At 37.4% G+C, this 15,899-nt stretch overlaps 1 protein-coding gene across 13 annotated transcripts in view; it reads right to left on the bottom strand.

Moving 5' to 3' along the window:
• The window catches only part of LOC135214883 (dystrophin-like), a 1,767,410-nt gene that overhangs the window by 1,581,276 nt on the left and 170,235 nt on the right, over positions 1-15,899 (bottom strand). The window contains exon 1 of one of the 13 annotated variants that reach the window (XM_064249324.1): positions 15,022-15,293. The exons of the other annotated variants lie outside the window; for them this stretch is intronic. Within the exon in view, the coding sequence (XP_064105394.1) occupies positions 15,022-15,142 (121 nt within the window). The 5' untranslated portion in view covers positions 15,143-15,293. Of the gene's footprint in view, positions 1-15,021; positions 15,294-15,899 lie in introns of those variants that run through there. 13 annotated transcript variants of the gene reach the window in all.

The raw sequence follows: 15,899 nt of genomic DNA, 5'->3' as shown, positions 1-15,899 counted from the left end.
GATTACGTCCACCGTACACAATTTGATCCGCGTGAAGGTTTAAATACTTCTGAATTCTCCAATCCTACCAATACATGCATACATATATATATATATATATATATAATATATATATATATATATATATTTATTCACATTATATGACCTGACTTGCGTAGGTCAACTAGTAGAACCCTGGGCTTTTACATGAGAGACCGCGGTTCCATCCTGACTTCTCAGAAATTCATACACACACACACACACACAGATTATATATATATATATATATATATATATATATATATAAACGAAAGTTGAAATAATTTCCAAGTAGTGTCACTACAATTGAAATCCGGACAATGCATCCGCTTCCATATTGGGCGACAGAGAGGCAGACTACGATTAGCAGTCTGAGAAGGCGCTCGCTGGCTGACTCCTTCCCGCCCTAAAACTTCGCGGGCAAACGCAGAGACGTCATGGGTGCTATTTCCTGAAATTCTTGGGCGGTACTCTCGTAGACACCCTTGCAAAGTACAACCGTTAAGGAGCCGAGCGACCCAAGGGTCGAGGGATTTAAAAGCCGTTTGGATTTAGTGTCCCATTTCGGTTTTAGTCTTGTTAAGCAGTGGAACTTGAATCATTTTAATACAGATTTTCTCGTTACGCCTACAATTGTCAAGGGCGTGTAAGAAGGGAAATAAACGGCAGGTGAATCAACTTTACATTAGATATGACAGTGAAAAGATAGCCACTATGACACTCGCACACACACATACACATACACCATGTACAAACATACACACACACACACACACACACATAAATATAGATTTTTATATATACTTATATAAAAAATAGATGTACATATACGTATGTGTGTCTGCACATATATCAATCAACTGTTAGATAGATAGATAGAAATCTGGTGTGTGTCTTGCTTACAAATGGAATCTCTTATAACCAATAAAACGAACGTGTCACAGTTCACGAGAGAAATTAGATGTACATAAATATAAACTAGCAACATTACCCCGAAGCCAAAGTTCATTCTAATTCGAGACAATAGGACTCGACGGCCCCAAGGACGTCCCCAGAACCCCGTCATCCCCACCCCTCCCCCTCCCCCCTCCCTTCCAGGAACAATGCTTGATACAGCGCTGGGTAAGGTGACCTTGTGTCCGTGAAAACTCAACTGTCAGCATCTTACTACTACTACTACTACTACTAACTTGGTTGCCGGATGAGTGAGCAGAGTCTGCCTTCTTGTCTTGGTGGGTGTACGTAAACTAAAAGCGGTGTGCTATTCAAAATGTTTGGGTCCTTCTAACAATAACTATTCCTTAAGATGGCGTTGCCCATATTGAGGTAGAAACTCAACAAATTCGACAAGTGCAGCATCTTATCTATTTAACAAATCCGTTGCACTGCTCTTAACGTACTGCCGAAATAGCAATACTTATCAAAATTGCTGGGTCCTTCTAACAATAACCATTTCATAAGATGGAGTTGACGATATAAAGGCAATAAAAAAAAAACATCAAAATCGACACGTCCAACATATTACCATATTTAACAAAACCGTTGCAATGCTCTTCATACACGGCAGAAATAGTATTACTTTTAAAAATGCCAGGATTCTTCTAACAACAGCCATCCCTCAAGACGGTGTTGTTGATATGAAGTTAAAAACGCATCAAAATCGACGTACACAAAATTTGATCATACTTAACAAATCCCATACGCTGCTCTTTACATACAGACGAAATTACAAGATGGCTGACATCAAGCAAACTTCAAAAGGGTGTATCACATAGGGAGTGCATTCTCAAATCCTGCAGAAGGTCAGCTATTTCCGTCGGGTATGCATTCTCGCCCTTTTGCCCCCCCCCCCCCCTACGCCCCCCCCCTCCCATGTCACCTTCTCCCCAGAAATTCTACATAAGGGTACCGCAAAGGCGCTGCTAATTATATTCCAAATAAACAACAGAGGTCGGACCATACGATACAACATCTATTTATAAATTGGAGCAGATACTATATCTATTAGAGCTGATCTGTATTTATATAACGATAATTTCAGCATGCCTACTGAAATGCGAAAAATACAAGTAAATCAGTATCTTATTTGTTACAAGGCTTCAAGGCAATAAAAAAAAAATTCAACGATATTCCACCTTTAATTGTTAACAAATCTGAAAGTATAGTGCGTTTTCCAGTGTATTTTTCGAGAGTTTTGTCACAGAAAAGAATCACTTCAAATTATACAGTGTTCGTATAATAGGACGTCAGATCAATGATTTTAACAGCTAATTTTAACAGTAAAATGAAATGTGAAACAGTTAAGATACCACGACTGAAAGACATAAGCGGATTTTCAAATACAATTTTTAGGAATTCCCTTTACTGATAAAAAATAGACAGTAAATCGTTTTTACAAAAATTTTAGTCTGTAAAGCAACTGAATATCAGTATTAAATCTTACAAGACTGCAAATCATACGCGGTTACAGAAGTTAAAATATTCTTAGTAAGACGGGGTTTATCCAGTTGCGACAGGAACAAGAAACTACTTTCATTCTTTATGACAGACAAAAAATAATAAATAAATAAATATATTACCATCCTAAACCAATATCTTAATTATATTTAAGATTGACACGAAGCAATCTATTTGATGTATGTGTAGCATTAATACTTAAGTACTGCAACTGACGCTTAAATACTATTAATGACAATGAAATGAGCTTGTGAGACGATAACAATGGCAAATAAAGAATGTTCCTGTCATAATTAAGTAAGGAATCATTTTTTAAGATAATACAACGTAGTCTAGGTAGCCTTCTTCACCAATACCCATGATAGCCTAGTCTTATACAATTCAACTTGCATTTTCATATTTTACTTACATTTGAATTAATTTGTCAATTTGTCTGTTTTTCCTAAAAAACTTATCTCCTCTTTCTGCTGCTTCTTTCGAATAAACACCATATTGTTTGGAAGCTTGAATTTCAAGTCAATGGACCCTTTTGAATAATAATAATAATAATAATAATAATAATAATAATAATATGAAAGAAATTACGCGATAGTAACGAATCTTTGCTTTATGGGAAAGATTTCTTCTTCTTCCTCTTTCTTCTTCTTCTTCTTATTATTATTATTATTATTATTATTGTTAAAAAGGATGGCAGAATTAAGCGAGTTGATTTTATAAATTGTTTTTTTCTATTTTCCTTACAATTCGCTTCTCAGGCTCAGCGATGTTTCTGAGTAACTGGCCAATATTCATATTAGGAATTTTCAAAAATTATAAATGCTAAAGGAATCTTTTATTAGAACAAAATATCAGGTCCAGGTCAAGCAGGGGTCGTCGTCAGTGCTGGTATTATTCCGTAGGCGTAGTCCAGTTCGGGCCGGGGTCGTCTTAGGTTTTAAGGGCTGGTATTGGTGCTGGTATAGCTGGTATCACGTGACGTTTCGACCTTCTCGTAGGTCATCTTCTGACGAGTCGGTTGAAGTGACTGTAGCAAGATAGTTTGCGGAACGGTATTTATAGCGGCTCGGACCTAGAGTTGCATTCTCATTGGTCGGGCCGGTCTTGGACGAAGCCGTGGATCTCGCCTCGAAGGTCTCGGGATTCTCTCGTGCGAGCGCCACAGTAGCGTGCTGGGGATGAACGTCAGGAATTCCGTCTGCAGCAGGAATCGTATCATCCTGTGGGGGTTCCTGATTATCTGGCATCGTCGGGGGTCGCTCGCCGCTCTCCGGGCGGCGGTGGGAAGGAGAAAAGTTTCTTGAAGTGATATTCAAGTTTGGTTTCTCCTTGCCTATATGGAGGGCTTCTAGGAGGCGCAGACGTCGGGGATCCGTTGTTTGATCGATTATGGTGATATTAGGGATAATATCATTTCTTCTTATCCGTGTGTTATGAGCAGTCCTGGCGTGGTTGAATATGGCTCCTTCTTGGGCGTGGCAGGAGATTCGCTTGGAGAAACGCATGGAGGTCATACCGACGTATTTGCCGAGGCATCCTCGGACGGGGCATGTGTAACGGTAGACCACACTCGTCTTCTTCAAGGGATCCTGCAGTGGCGCCGAAGGATTGTTTCTCATCACCAGGCTGCTCGTCTTCTTCGTTTTATAATATATAATCATCTTAATATTTCTGTCTGGGTCGGTGGGGCTGACGTTTTCCTCGATGATCTTTTTGAGGGCTTGTTCGTCCTCCTTGTACCTCCGGTGGAAGTGCCCCTTGTAGAAAAGCTTGATGGGCTCTGCAACGTCGGGGCGGGGTTCCCGGTGGTACCAGGCTTCCATACCTTTCCTTATTGAGAATCCCCGAGACCTTCGAGGCGAGATCCACGGCTTCGTCCAAGACCGGCCCGACCAATGAGAATGCAACTCTAGGTCCGAGCCGCTATAAATACCGTTCCGCAAACTATCTTGCTACAGTCACTTCAACCGACTCGTCAGAAGATGACCTACGAGAAGGTCGAAACGTCACGTGATGCCAGCTATACCAGCACCAATACCAGCCCTTAAAACCTAAGACGACCCCGGCCCGAACTGGACTACGCCTACGGAATAATACCAGCACTGACGACGACCCCTGCTTGACCTGGACCTGATATTTTGTTCTAATAAAAGATTCCTTCAGCATTTATAATTTTTGAAAATTCCCAATATGAATATTGGCCAGTTACTCAGTAACATCGCTGAGCCTGAGAAGCGAATTGTAAGGAAAATAGAAAAAACAATTTATAAAATCAACTCGCTTAATTCTGCCAACCTTTTTAACAGCATTTGCCTAAAAGAGGGTCTTCTACCAAAATATTATTATTATTATTATTATTATTATTATTATTATTATTATTATTATTATTATTACAAGATTTGGTTACACGCAGCAGTTTGGATCATCGCGTTTCATTTGCTTAGCAACCAATGATAAAACCTCCATCGTAACGTCCCGCAAATAATAATCATTGGAAAGGAATCTTCCAGTAAGAGAACACAAACCTCTTCTAAATCTCTTCTTTATACGACTGAGATGTGTTGCCGAGCACAAGGACAAATTTCACCTCCATCACAAGTAACAATAATCAGTCCCGTGTAGCCACTCGGAAACCAACTAAAAGGTGCCAAAGTTTGTGTGGTAAAATTCAAAACACGTGAAACTGAAAAAGCGGGAAAACGAAATGAAGTCAGCCCCCGGATACGGAAACACACTTCAGAGCAACACTGAGAGCTGACCATCGCTCACGGGTCTACTTATGACAACCTCTCCTTTTTTGCACAACTACTTATAGATCGAAGTCCAGCGCGTTAAGCTGTGTTATTGGTAACTGGATACGTAAATGAAAACAAACATCTATTCAAGTACATAATGAAACCAAGTTGTATTTTTAAGTGTAGATCAATGGTATGTCAATTGATTATGTGCACTCAAATTCTTGTTTCTTACCAAAAAAAAAAAAAAAGTGGGGAAGTGTTTTAAAGATGGCCAGTAAAATTCAGGCATTAAAATAATAATGCTTGTGAAAGTATTAAAAGAAACAAGAAACGTCATGAATTTAAACATTCTATGCGGAATATGGGCGAAGGAAAAGCATTGCATCCTTGATCATGGACTTGGTTTTCAGATATTCTTTAGAATATAAAAAATTAATTGATAGCTTTTACTGCATTCTCGTAGCGAAGATTCTTGTTTTTTTATAATTATTGTTTCTCTTCTTCCCTTCTTTTACTTTCAAATCTTGGTAATAGACGACAGGCATTGACCCCAACTGACCGTAAAGACTTTACCCCAGTATCAAGGACCTTGACATATCCCTTAAAAACAGAATTCCAGCAACGACGTGTCAGATGTATTACAACAGACGAAGTGGGCGTAATTTGGAAGTCATCTTACCAACTAACCTATCCTACCATACCCTGAGATTCTTGAAAAACGACCTAGAAAATTCAAGATTTACACCTAACGTTTCTTTTTTTCCAGTATTACATGTATCTCTCTTCATGGCCAGAAGTGAATATGGGGATGATAATTTTGCAGCAAATTCAGTGCACAATTAGCAAATCTGTAGAGTGTGTGTGTGCATGTAGGGAGGGGTGGGTGGGGCCAGAAAGGTAACTCGTACTTGGTTAAGTATTCATGTAGGTGTATTTAGTGTTGAATGTCAGTTCAGCAGTTAGAACTGATTGTTTTCTGGATTCTTTCTGGAGGTAGCCCCTGTTAGAAGCAAGGTCTTATTATAGTGAAATAAATATTATTTTCACTGTGAAATAAACTCTCTTTTGACAAATTGAAAGATTTAATAAAAGCGGATCTAAATGGAAAGCGAAAGGCCCGTACCACTTGTGGTTTATGACCCCAGTAGAGGATTATAGCAGCTTGACAAGACTGTAAGCCTCACCCCCACCCCAACCCCAACCCCCGCCCCCGCAACGCACTCCAACCACTACACCGACAAATCTCAGTTTGTCATTCAACAGATATACAGATTCTGCCGCATCCTTCTACAGATTCATGATATTATGGAGTTTCACAATGATCTACATTTTCAATAAAATGTGCGTCATTCATAACACAGCGATTGGTATATTATCAAATTTGTTGCCCCAGTGACTCCAACCGGCGGCAAACTTGCAGTTTTTATCTGAAGAGTTCTTATGTTTATATCACTCCTCTTCACAACGACGGGAGATAAGCGATATCACGATAATATGCCATGTGGCGGTGCTACAGTCAACAGTAATGCAAACGTCAGTTTGGGCATCGACATTCTCTTTATCTTCGGGTAGAAAGCGAGAGAGAGAGAGATAGAGAGAGAGAGAGAGTCGGGGAGAGAGAGAGAGAGAGAGAGAGAGAGAGAGAGAATATAAGTACTTGTGTGAGTCATGGCAAATTTGTGGCCAAAGATTATGTTGCCAAGTTGTAAGAAATATTGGTTAAGTTTAAGGAAAAAATTGTATGAGGGCAACACATTATCATTATATTTTCAAGAACTCCCTCCCGATGCCAATGAGGTTATTCGTTTGGTTACTAAAATGTACGCATACACAAATATACATATCTATATACATTCATGTATCACTACATGTTAAATTATTATTATATATATATATATATATATATTATATATATGTATATCTATATATACATATATATATATATATATAAATAAAGGCTGCGTTTTTAAGAGCTTTGCAAGCAAGGGGGGCCATATATATATATCAAGCTAACCATTACAAAACACATATAGGTATGTGTGGTGAGTAAGAAGCCCCCCTTGCTTGCAAAGCTCTTAAAACGCAGCCTTTATTGCTATCTGCAATTTCAGGGCACAATCGCCTCTCAGACGATAATCAAGATTCCCTACTAGAACAGTAAACTGGTGTATCTCACCGACTCACAGGGAAGTCACAGTAACAGCAGTGAGTCTCACAAAGCTCCACATGAATTATGCAATGAGAGAGAGAGAGAGAGAGAGCGAGAGAGAGAGAGAGAGAGAGAGAGAATTTATATACATATATATATATATATATATATATATATATATATATATATATATATATATATATATATTCCTTATGTTGTCGCACTGTTTTCAACTGCGAGGTAAACTGTGTGAGATATATGAAGTGGCCTTTTTCAGGATATTTACGATTTGATTAAGATCTCTCTCTTATGTACGGGATTTGATATATTTCAGACACCAATACTCAAGAACTTTTCTTTATACTACTAATGAATTGAAGCTGGATTATGTTTATAAATTGCAGATATTTCACTTTTTTTTTTTTTTGCACAGCGCGGAAAGTTTGCATGGCCAAGCTAAAAAACTTTTAAGCACTAAATGGATTTTAGGAATTTACGTTTCTTCCATTTCATACAATAATCATAAGGCGCCAAGCACATTTAAATTATATAAATATCGGGAGCAGTGTCCAAAGACGTACTCGTAAAATTCAGACATGAGAACGGACAATTAACACAAAAATCAGGTCCATATGTCCATAACCTTCTAAGTACGTAACTGTTCTTGTTCAAGTTATTAAGAAAAGAAAGATTGATGCATATGATTGTTTTAAGTAATTAATTGAAAAAAAGATGAGTATTTTTCATCTGGTTGCTGGACTTTTCAACACAGCCTATATCTTAACAAATACTTAAATATAAAATTATATGTTACATAGCTTTTTGGTAAAACGATTGGTTTACAGCGCAGCTCTGGCAAATGCAACGATAAAGGGCTTGGGCAGAAGTCATAGAATTGCGGATAAGCTAAATATGCAAATGAAGAAACTGCTCGGAAAAGAAATAAGACTGTAGTATTGGTGATGCTTAAATCTAGAAGGGATAAACAGCTCAAGTCATGTTTAGCTACTACAAGAAAAGGCTGACAGATTAAGTAAATATGCAGCAGTGGTGTTGATTAGCCTCTCTTATTACGAGACAACAACAGGATCTTTAAAAATGGTTCATGAAAGGATGAGCGAAGTAACTTCTCAACTGCAGATTCTCACGAGGTAATATTACCTTTCCAAATCACGTTACTACGTATTTTTTTTTATCTAAAGTATCGACAAACGCAATTTCAAACAAAAATAAATTCAAACATTTTAAGGATGCCTGTAAAATTCTAAAGTAATTGACAGTCAAACAGGATGTTGATACGGCAGTATCCTAAAGGCGTAAGTTTAAAATGCATAAAAATCATTGCTACTAAGAGTCATAAAGGTAAACACAATTTACGGAACCGAATATTCAAGGGATTTCTGATTTCCACACAGTAAATCTGAGAAGTAATTTCCTGTCGGGTGCTATAAGACTCTCCTTTTCGTTTCTTCCGGGTTAGGACCTACAGACGATAGAAAGGGCACCCTGCGGTCGGAAGATAAGGACCCAGGAAGAAATAAGGGTGCGGCTATAGGCTCGAATATTTGCCTTTACGGTGTATTGTCCACGGGAGAGATAAAGGAAAACCTCAAATATGGTAGGTGTTTTATTCTGAACAGGGACGGGTAAGGTCAACATAAAATTGGAATGAAGAAAACTTTTAAGACATATATAAGCATGAAATCTCTTAATGGCAGATTTTAAATTTCTACATTGTACCTTTTCAAGGCCAAGTTTTAAGTAACCTAAATACCAGAATGCTAATAAAAATGAGAGTTACTGTTATAGGTTAAGCTGGCCTTATGCCAGCACGGGCTCTTGCTCACAGAGCAGCCCGTAGGAAATTGAGAGGCAAATGAATATTCACCAAATAATGGCAAAACGGCACAGGGCAAGAGACACAGTAGCCGACACAAACTTCCTCGAGACTTTGAGCTTGATTAATACGGGATCCCCATTGAGATAATCTCTCAAGATCCAAGAAGACGAAGGCAGAGCAAATCCTGATGGAGTGCGAGCAGCAATTTAGGATTAGGAGGCGAAGACCGAAGAAATATGGAGGACTAAAACATGAATACGAGAAGAGGTGGACTGGGGAGGTCATCTATAATGAGAAACAAAAAAAGTCGGGGACAGTAGAGAACCAAGAGGAACCCCATTATAAATACGAAAGGGGTCGTATATGAAAAGGTCAATAAACAACTAGAACTGACTGCTCAAACAGGAAACTGACGTAGGCAGCAATATAGGATAGATAACCGAGCCTTATGTCAAAGACGCGTTTATAATGACGAAGAAAAAGTAGGGGACAGCAGAGACCCAGAAGGAACACCATTACAAACAGGGAAAGGACCGAACATAAAAAGGTCAGAAGAAAAGCCAGAAATGAATGTACAGACAGGAAACAGACAAAGGCAGCAATGTTGGGGATAGCCGAGCCTTCTTATGCCAGAGAGATACCCTTGGGCGACGAGGAAAGATTAACAGGGGTCCCGAAATGAAGACGAACAAACATCTTTAAGATAAAGAAAGGCTCCCAGTGGATTACCCCTTGTGTAGGCCACTCGGGCAGCCGAAAAATCACTACCGGTAGTGCCATAATGCAGAAACTATCACTTCTATTGCCGCTGCTGAAAATAGCGATGATGAATACAGTTATGGTATTTGGATACGTAAATATTTACTTCGATCTAGCGGATAAGCTTTCAGTAATATAACTGCTCTTTGTTGACAGTGTGGTTTTGCGTGTAATTAGATGCAGAAGTACACGTCAGTGCGTGCATTAATTCACTTTCTTTCGATGTTTTATCCTTCTTTTTTGTTTACATGTCAAGTTTCTCCTGTTGCCCCCTGAATCAGAGCTATATAACATCGGCTCCCTTCAACTGGCTTTCAATACTGAAAGTTTAGACATGAGTCTCTATGCAAACAATAATTAAAATGAAGTAAAGATAACAAGAACAGACTCGGTCAAAAATCACAACAGCACAGGCAAGGCATGCATGCTCGATCCTGCCATGAATAACAAATCGGAAAAAATAGTTAAACCAAAGACAGTGTAGCAGTAAAGAAGAGAGAAGGAGAGAGAAGAGAGAGAGAGAGAGAGAGAGAGAGAGAGAGACTGGGTTTGCAGTAATGCTTAGTACTTCCTCATAGGCCCCACCCCCACAAAAAAATAACAAAAATAAAAATATAAATAAAACACGGTCACTCGTAAGAATAAACGTATACAGTTAATACACGGGCGAAATCGCCACTGTAAAGACAGGAATTTAAATAAATAAATAAAAACAAATATAAGAGATATATTTAATTCTGGTTAATGGAAAGATCAACCATGATGCAGATAATCTGAAAAATAACCTTGCCTGAAGGCCGCGGGTAAGAATGGCGAGGCTTCAAAAGGGATTAAGAGGCCTGGTGTGGATTCCTGGGAGCTTTAAGCAACCGAGACGAGCGATTAGCATTAAAGTATCAGGCAAGTTAAATTAGCAAGATCTAAACCTTCCGATAAATTGAATGGACTATGGAATTTAAGCCATAGGCCAAGCGCTAGGACCTATGAGGTCATTCAGAGCTGAAAGGGAAATTGGGGGTAGAAATGTTTGACAGGTGTAACAGGCGAAAAAAAAGCTCTCAGTTGCGCTATGAAGCAATTGCTAGCCGAGGGTGGAAAGATAGATGTAAGAAAGAGAATATAAACGGAGGTACAGTTAAAGGTATGAAATGGGTTGCAGCTAGGGGCTAGCAAAAGGATAGGATGCTGCAAAGAACATGAAGTAATGCCGACAGTGCACCGCGTGAAGCGTACTGACAGTACTACGCCCCTGCGGGATCCTTCCTAGGAAAGAACACAACCCCGAAGAAATTTGTAAGTGACTTAAGCTTCCGTTGTTAACAGAACCACCAAGAAAGAAATGAAATGAAAAGTGAAAGAAAGAAAAACAACTGCACCCCGAAAGAAATTTGTGAAGTGACTTTAGCTTACGTTGTTATACAGACCCAAGAAAGAATGACATTAAAGTGAAAGAAAGAAAAACAACTGTGGGCGAGAAAAGACCATGCCGGGGTAGACGTAATATAACGGGAAGGGCATGGCGAGGGCGGTCACCCATCAGAGAAAGGAAAAGGAAAGTGGCCGTGGTTAAATGGGGAGACTAATTGAGCCGTTTAAATGGGTCCCTCCAAGGGGGTTAGTTGGGTCCTTGGAGGAATTGGGTCCCTCTGATGAGAAACACCGCGTTTTTTTTTTTTTCTTTTTTTTTTTAACCGTCTGTCTCTGATTATACCAAGTCTACAAACATTTGAAGGAGGAATTAAACATTATCACTCGGTTCCCCAGTTAGACTACAGTTTTTTTCTCTGTTCTGGGTAAAGTTTTGACTGGTAAATGCTGCATAATGAAAAGGGAAGTTAATGAAACGGGCACTACATATGCAATCTCTCTCTCTCTCTCTCTCTCTCTCTCTCTCTCTGTGAAAAAAAATTATTTGTAATTGAAAATATCAATCTTTATGCTCAATACTATACTATAAAAGCACAGGAAAATGAGAATTCCTTAAAGCAATGTTTGTAAGTAATTACACAATTGTAAATTAAATACTAGAGAAAACGCATATATATACTCTCTAACTCTCACTCTTTCTCTCAATAGTCTTTAATTAAAAGTCACAAATTGTTTCAAGAATTATTCTCTCTGTCTCTGTCTCTGTCTCTCTCTCTCTCTATCTATCTATCTCTATAACTAGTACGTATTTAATTATAAAAAAAAGTCACGTATTATCTCTCTCTCTCTCTCTCTCTCTCTCTCTCTCTCTCTCTCTCTCTCTCTCAATAGTCTTTAATTATACAAGTCAAAAATTTTCTAAAGAAATATTCTCTGTGTCACTCTCTATAGAGTCTTTAATTATTAAAAAAAAGTCATTTCTCTCTCTTCTCTCTCTCTCTCTCTCTCTCTATCTTCTCTCTCTCAATAGTCCTTTAATTATACATGTCAAAAATTTTCTAAAGAAATATTCTCTGTGTCACTCGCTATAGAGTCTTTAATTACTAAAAAAAAGTAATTTCCTCTCTCTCTCTCTCTCTCTCTCGTCTTTAATTATAGAAGCCAAAGATTTTCTAAAGAATTATTGTGTGTGTCACTCTCTAGAGATAGTCTTTAATGAAAAAAAAAAGAAGTAATGTATTAGCTCTCTCTTTCTCTCTCTCTCTCAGCCAGAAAACCTCACAGCTTCGGAACCAAAACGTAGAGGAGGAGGAGAGAGAGAGAGAGAGAGAGAGAGAGAGAGAGAGAGAGAGAGAGAGAGAGAGAGAGAGAGAGAGAGCGGAATTTCTCGTTGTGTTGGAGGAGAAAATGACATGCAGCTGTATCAGGGTAGCCGTGTTTTCTTCATGATGTTTACCATCCGCCACGAGGGCATTCCCGAACCCTCCACAACAGTGCAACAGTTATCCTAAGTTGTTTGTCTTGTGTTTTTGACTGAGAAGCAGGAGAATCGGGTGCATGTGACGTATACACATGTTGCAAGAATCTGGATCAGTAATTCAGCTTGATAAATACTGATAGGGATCGGTCTTTTTATACAGTGTACAAAAATAATATTAGCGATGATATATGTATGTATGTTATTGTGTTTGTGCATACATTATATATATATATATATATATATATATATATATATATATATATATATATATATATATATATATATATATATATACACACGTGGTATATTAAAAATTATAGCAAAATATATATATGCAGTTTGATCAATAATACACTTCAGAAAGTTAACAAGAAACCGTCCATTAGCCTTAAGCAATAGTAGCAGCGCCCATATCATACCATCAGTATATCTATATATATATATATATATATATATATATAATATATATATATATATATATATATATATATATATATATATATAAAAGAAACTCGTGTTGTGTCACCCAATGATCTCGTCCACCAAAGAAATCATGCAGACGAGAGAGAGAGAGAGAGAGAGAGAGAGAGAGAGAGAGAGAGAGAGAGAGAGAGAGAGAGCAACATCTGGCCAGTCAGCTGTTACAGATTAAGGCAGAAAGAAAGTCCACAAAGCCAAGCGAAGCACCAGCCCGTCTCCTGATTCAGGGTTTATTTGTGGAAATATAGTATTTTTTCTTTCTTTTTTTAAGTCACAACATGAACATTCACTGATACTTAGCAACTCGCGACATTAAATCCTAACCACATACAATATCCAGTGGGAAATGGAACTGAAATAGAAAGCTTAGGCCAGAGGCCAACCGCTGGGACCTATGAAGTCATTCAGCGCTGAAAGGGAAATTGAAAGTAGAGTAGGTTTTAAAGGCGTAACAAGAGAAAAAAACTTCGCAGTTGCAGAATGAAATAATTGTTAGGAGAGAATGAAAGGAAAGATGACAGAATATGAACGGAGGTATAGTAAAAGGAACGAAGATGCAATGTAATACTACCTTAATGCTATTATCCTTGCATCTTAATACAGTTTTATCTATTCATTTACTTACTAATTCGTTTTTTAATAAGTGTGATCTCTTTTATATATATATATATATTTCCTATCGTTTTCTGTAAAATAATTTGAAATGAAAACCATATTCTTTGGAAGTTTGAATTTCACGTTAATGGCCCATGTTGGCTTGTTCCACATGAATAGGTATCTTCCTCTGAATAATAATAAGAATAATAATAATAATAATAATAATAATAATAATAATAATAATAATAATAATAATAATGGAACGAATGTGTGAACATTATATAATACTAAAAATAATGAGCCAAACAAAAAACTTCTTTCAGTTTTCTTCGTTTCTTTTTCACTAAAAATAATAATACATGTTTTCGTATTAGTTCATTTGGAGTTTATCCACTGAATGGATACTGTCAGTATTCGGTAACAGCTAATTTAAACAAGTGATATTAAAGAAAGGGAAAAATAAAGAAAACGTGGATTCCACTCGCTGGATAAAAAAAAAAAATACTTTAACGTACGTTAACATACCTACATTTAACGTACGTTAAAATACCTATATTTAACGTACGTTAAATTACCTATATTTAACGTACGTTAAAATACCTATATTTAACGTGCGTTAAAATACATACTTTAACGTACGCTAAAATACCTATACTTAAAGTACGTTAAAATACCTATATTTAACGTAAAACCTGATGAGGAACACAGTTTAGGTGTTCGAAAGTTTGCTTTTGTCTTTTACACAGTATTACAGTTTATTAAACAAAATAATAAAACTATAAATATTTGACTGATACAAAATTATGATAAGAAGAGAGAGAGAGAGAGAGAGAGAGAGAGAGAGAGAGAGAGAGAGAGAGAGAGAGAGAGAGAGAGAGAGAGAGAGAGAGAGGGGTGGTCATTATTTCACTTCCGCGACGGCCAGCCAAGCAGAGCCACTAGACCTAGTAATACAGTTTACTATATAAATGTGGATGTTTATTAAACAAAATAATAAAATTATTTTTCGATTGATGCAAAGTCATGACAAGAAGAGAGAGAGAGAGAGAGAGAGAGGTGGTCATTATTTCACTTCCGCCACGGACAGCCAAGCAGAGCCACTAGACCTAGCAGAGCCTCACAAATAGCTACTACTCACTTGCAAGTTGTCTGCGCGTCAATGTGCTGCATTTATGTGACTTCTGTTGTTGACAACGTCGGGGTTCTCCCACGGCATCGCCTTCTTCTTCCTCTTCTGCTATCTCGGGCTTTTTAGGCATTGCGAGGCCTTACAAAATCCAGCACCGATTTCAGTTTTCACAAGATAGAAATAATTGTGCATTCACCCCGAACAAGATTTTTTTTTCTTAACTTCACATAATGCACAGTCGTTGAAAGTCGTTCGCTAGGTTCGTCGTGTAAAGTATTATCCTGTTAGTAATTTATAAATATAAACGAGATAACGGGAAAGGTTTCCTAATATTCAATCTTCACAAACTACTCTTTATACGTTATACGTAACTTTTGTCACTGGTATTATCACAACTGTAAAACTGATATAGCTTTTATAAAATAATTTGTTACCACTGCCCGATATAAGCATAATAATCATGCATTACTTCACAAAAGAATTCTAATCATTTTAAACCCCATCCTTATTTCTGAACAGTAACATAAGCATCAACGTGTGTGTATGTTTGTGTGCGAGCGCTTGGTTGCTCGTGTTCGTGTGCGAGTGTTTTACCAACACACACCTGTCACAAGTAAAACTATAAATAAAAATGTACTGAACTATTTCTTCTCTTTCCGCCCAGTGATCATCAGTGTTAACCTGACACCAATGACTCAGTGCATGGGCGCCCGCAGCATATTTTCATATGTATATATATATATATATATATATATTATATATAATATATATATATAATAATATATATATATATATATATATATATATATATATATCGTATATATCTGTATATTATATATTGTTATATATAGTTATATGCAGTGGAACTGCGATGCCAATAATTTAAG

This window comes from Macrobrachium nipponense, chromosome 46 (genome assembly GCF_015104395.2).
Source record: "Macrobrachium nipponense isolate FS-2020 chromosome 46, ASM1510439v2, whole genome shotgun sequence".
Taxonomy (NCBI): domain Eukaryota; kingdom Metazoa; phylum Arthropoda; class Malacostraca; order Decapoda; family Palaemonidae; genus Macrobrachium; species Macrobrachium nipponense.
This window is presented reverse-complemented; position numbering and strand designations above follow the sequence as displayed.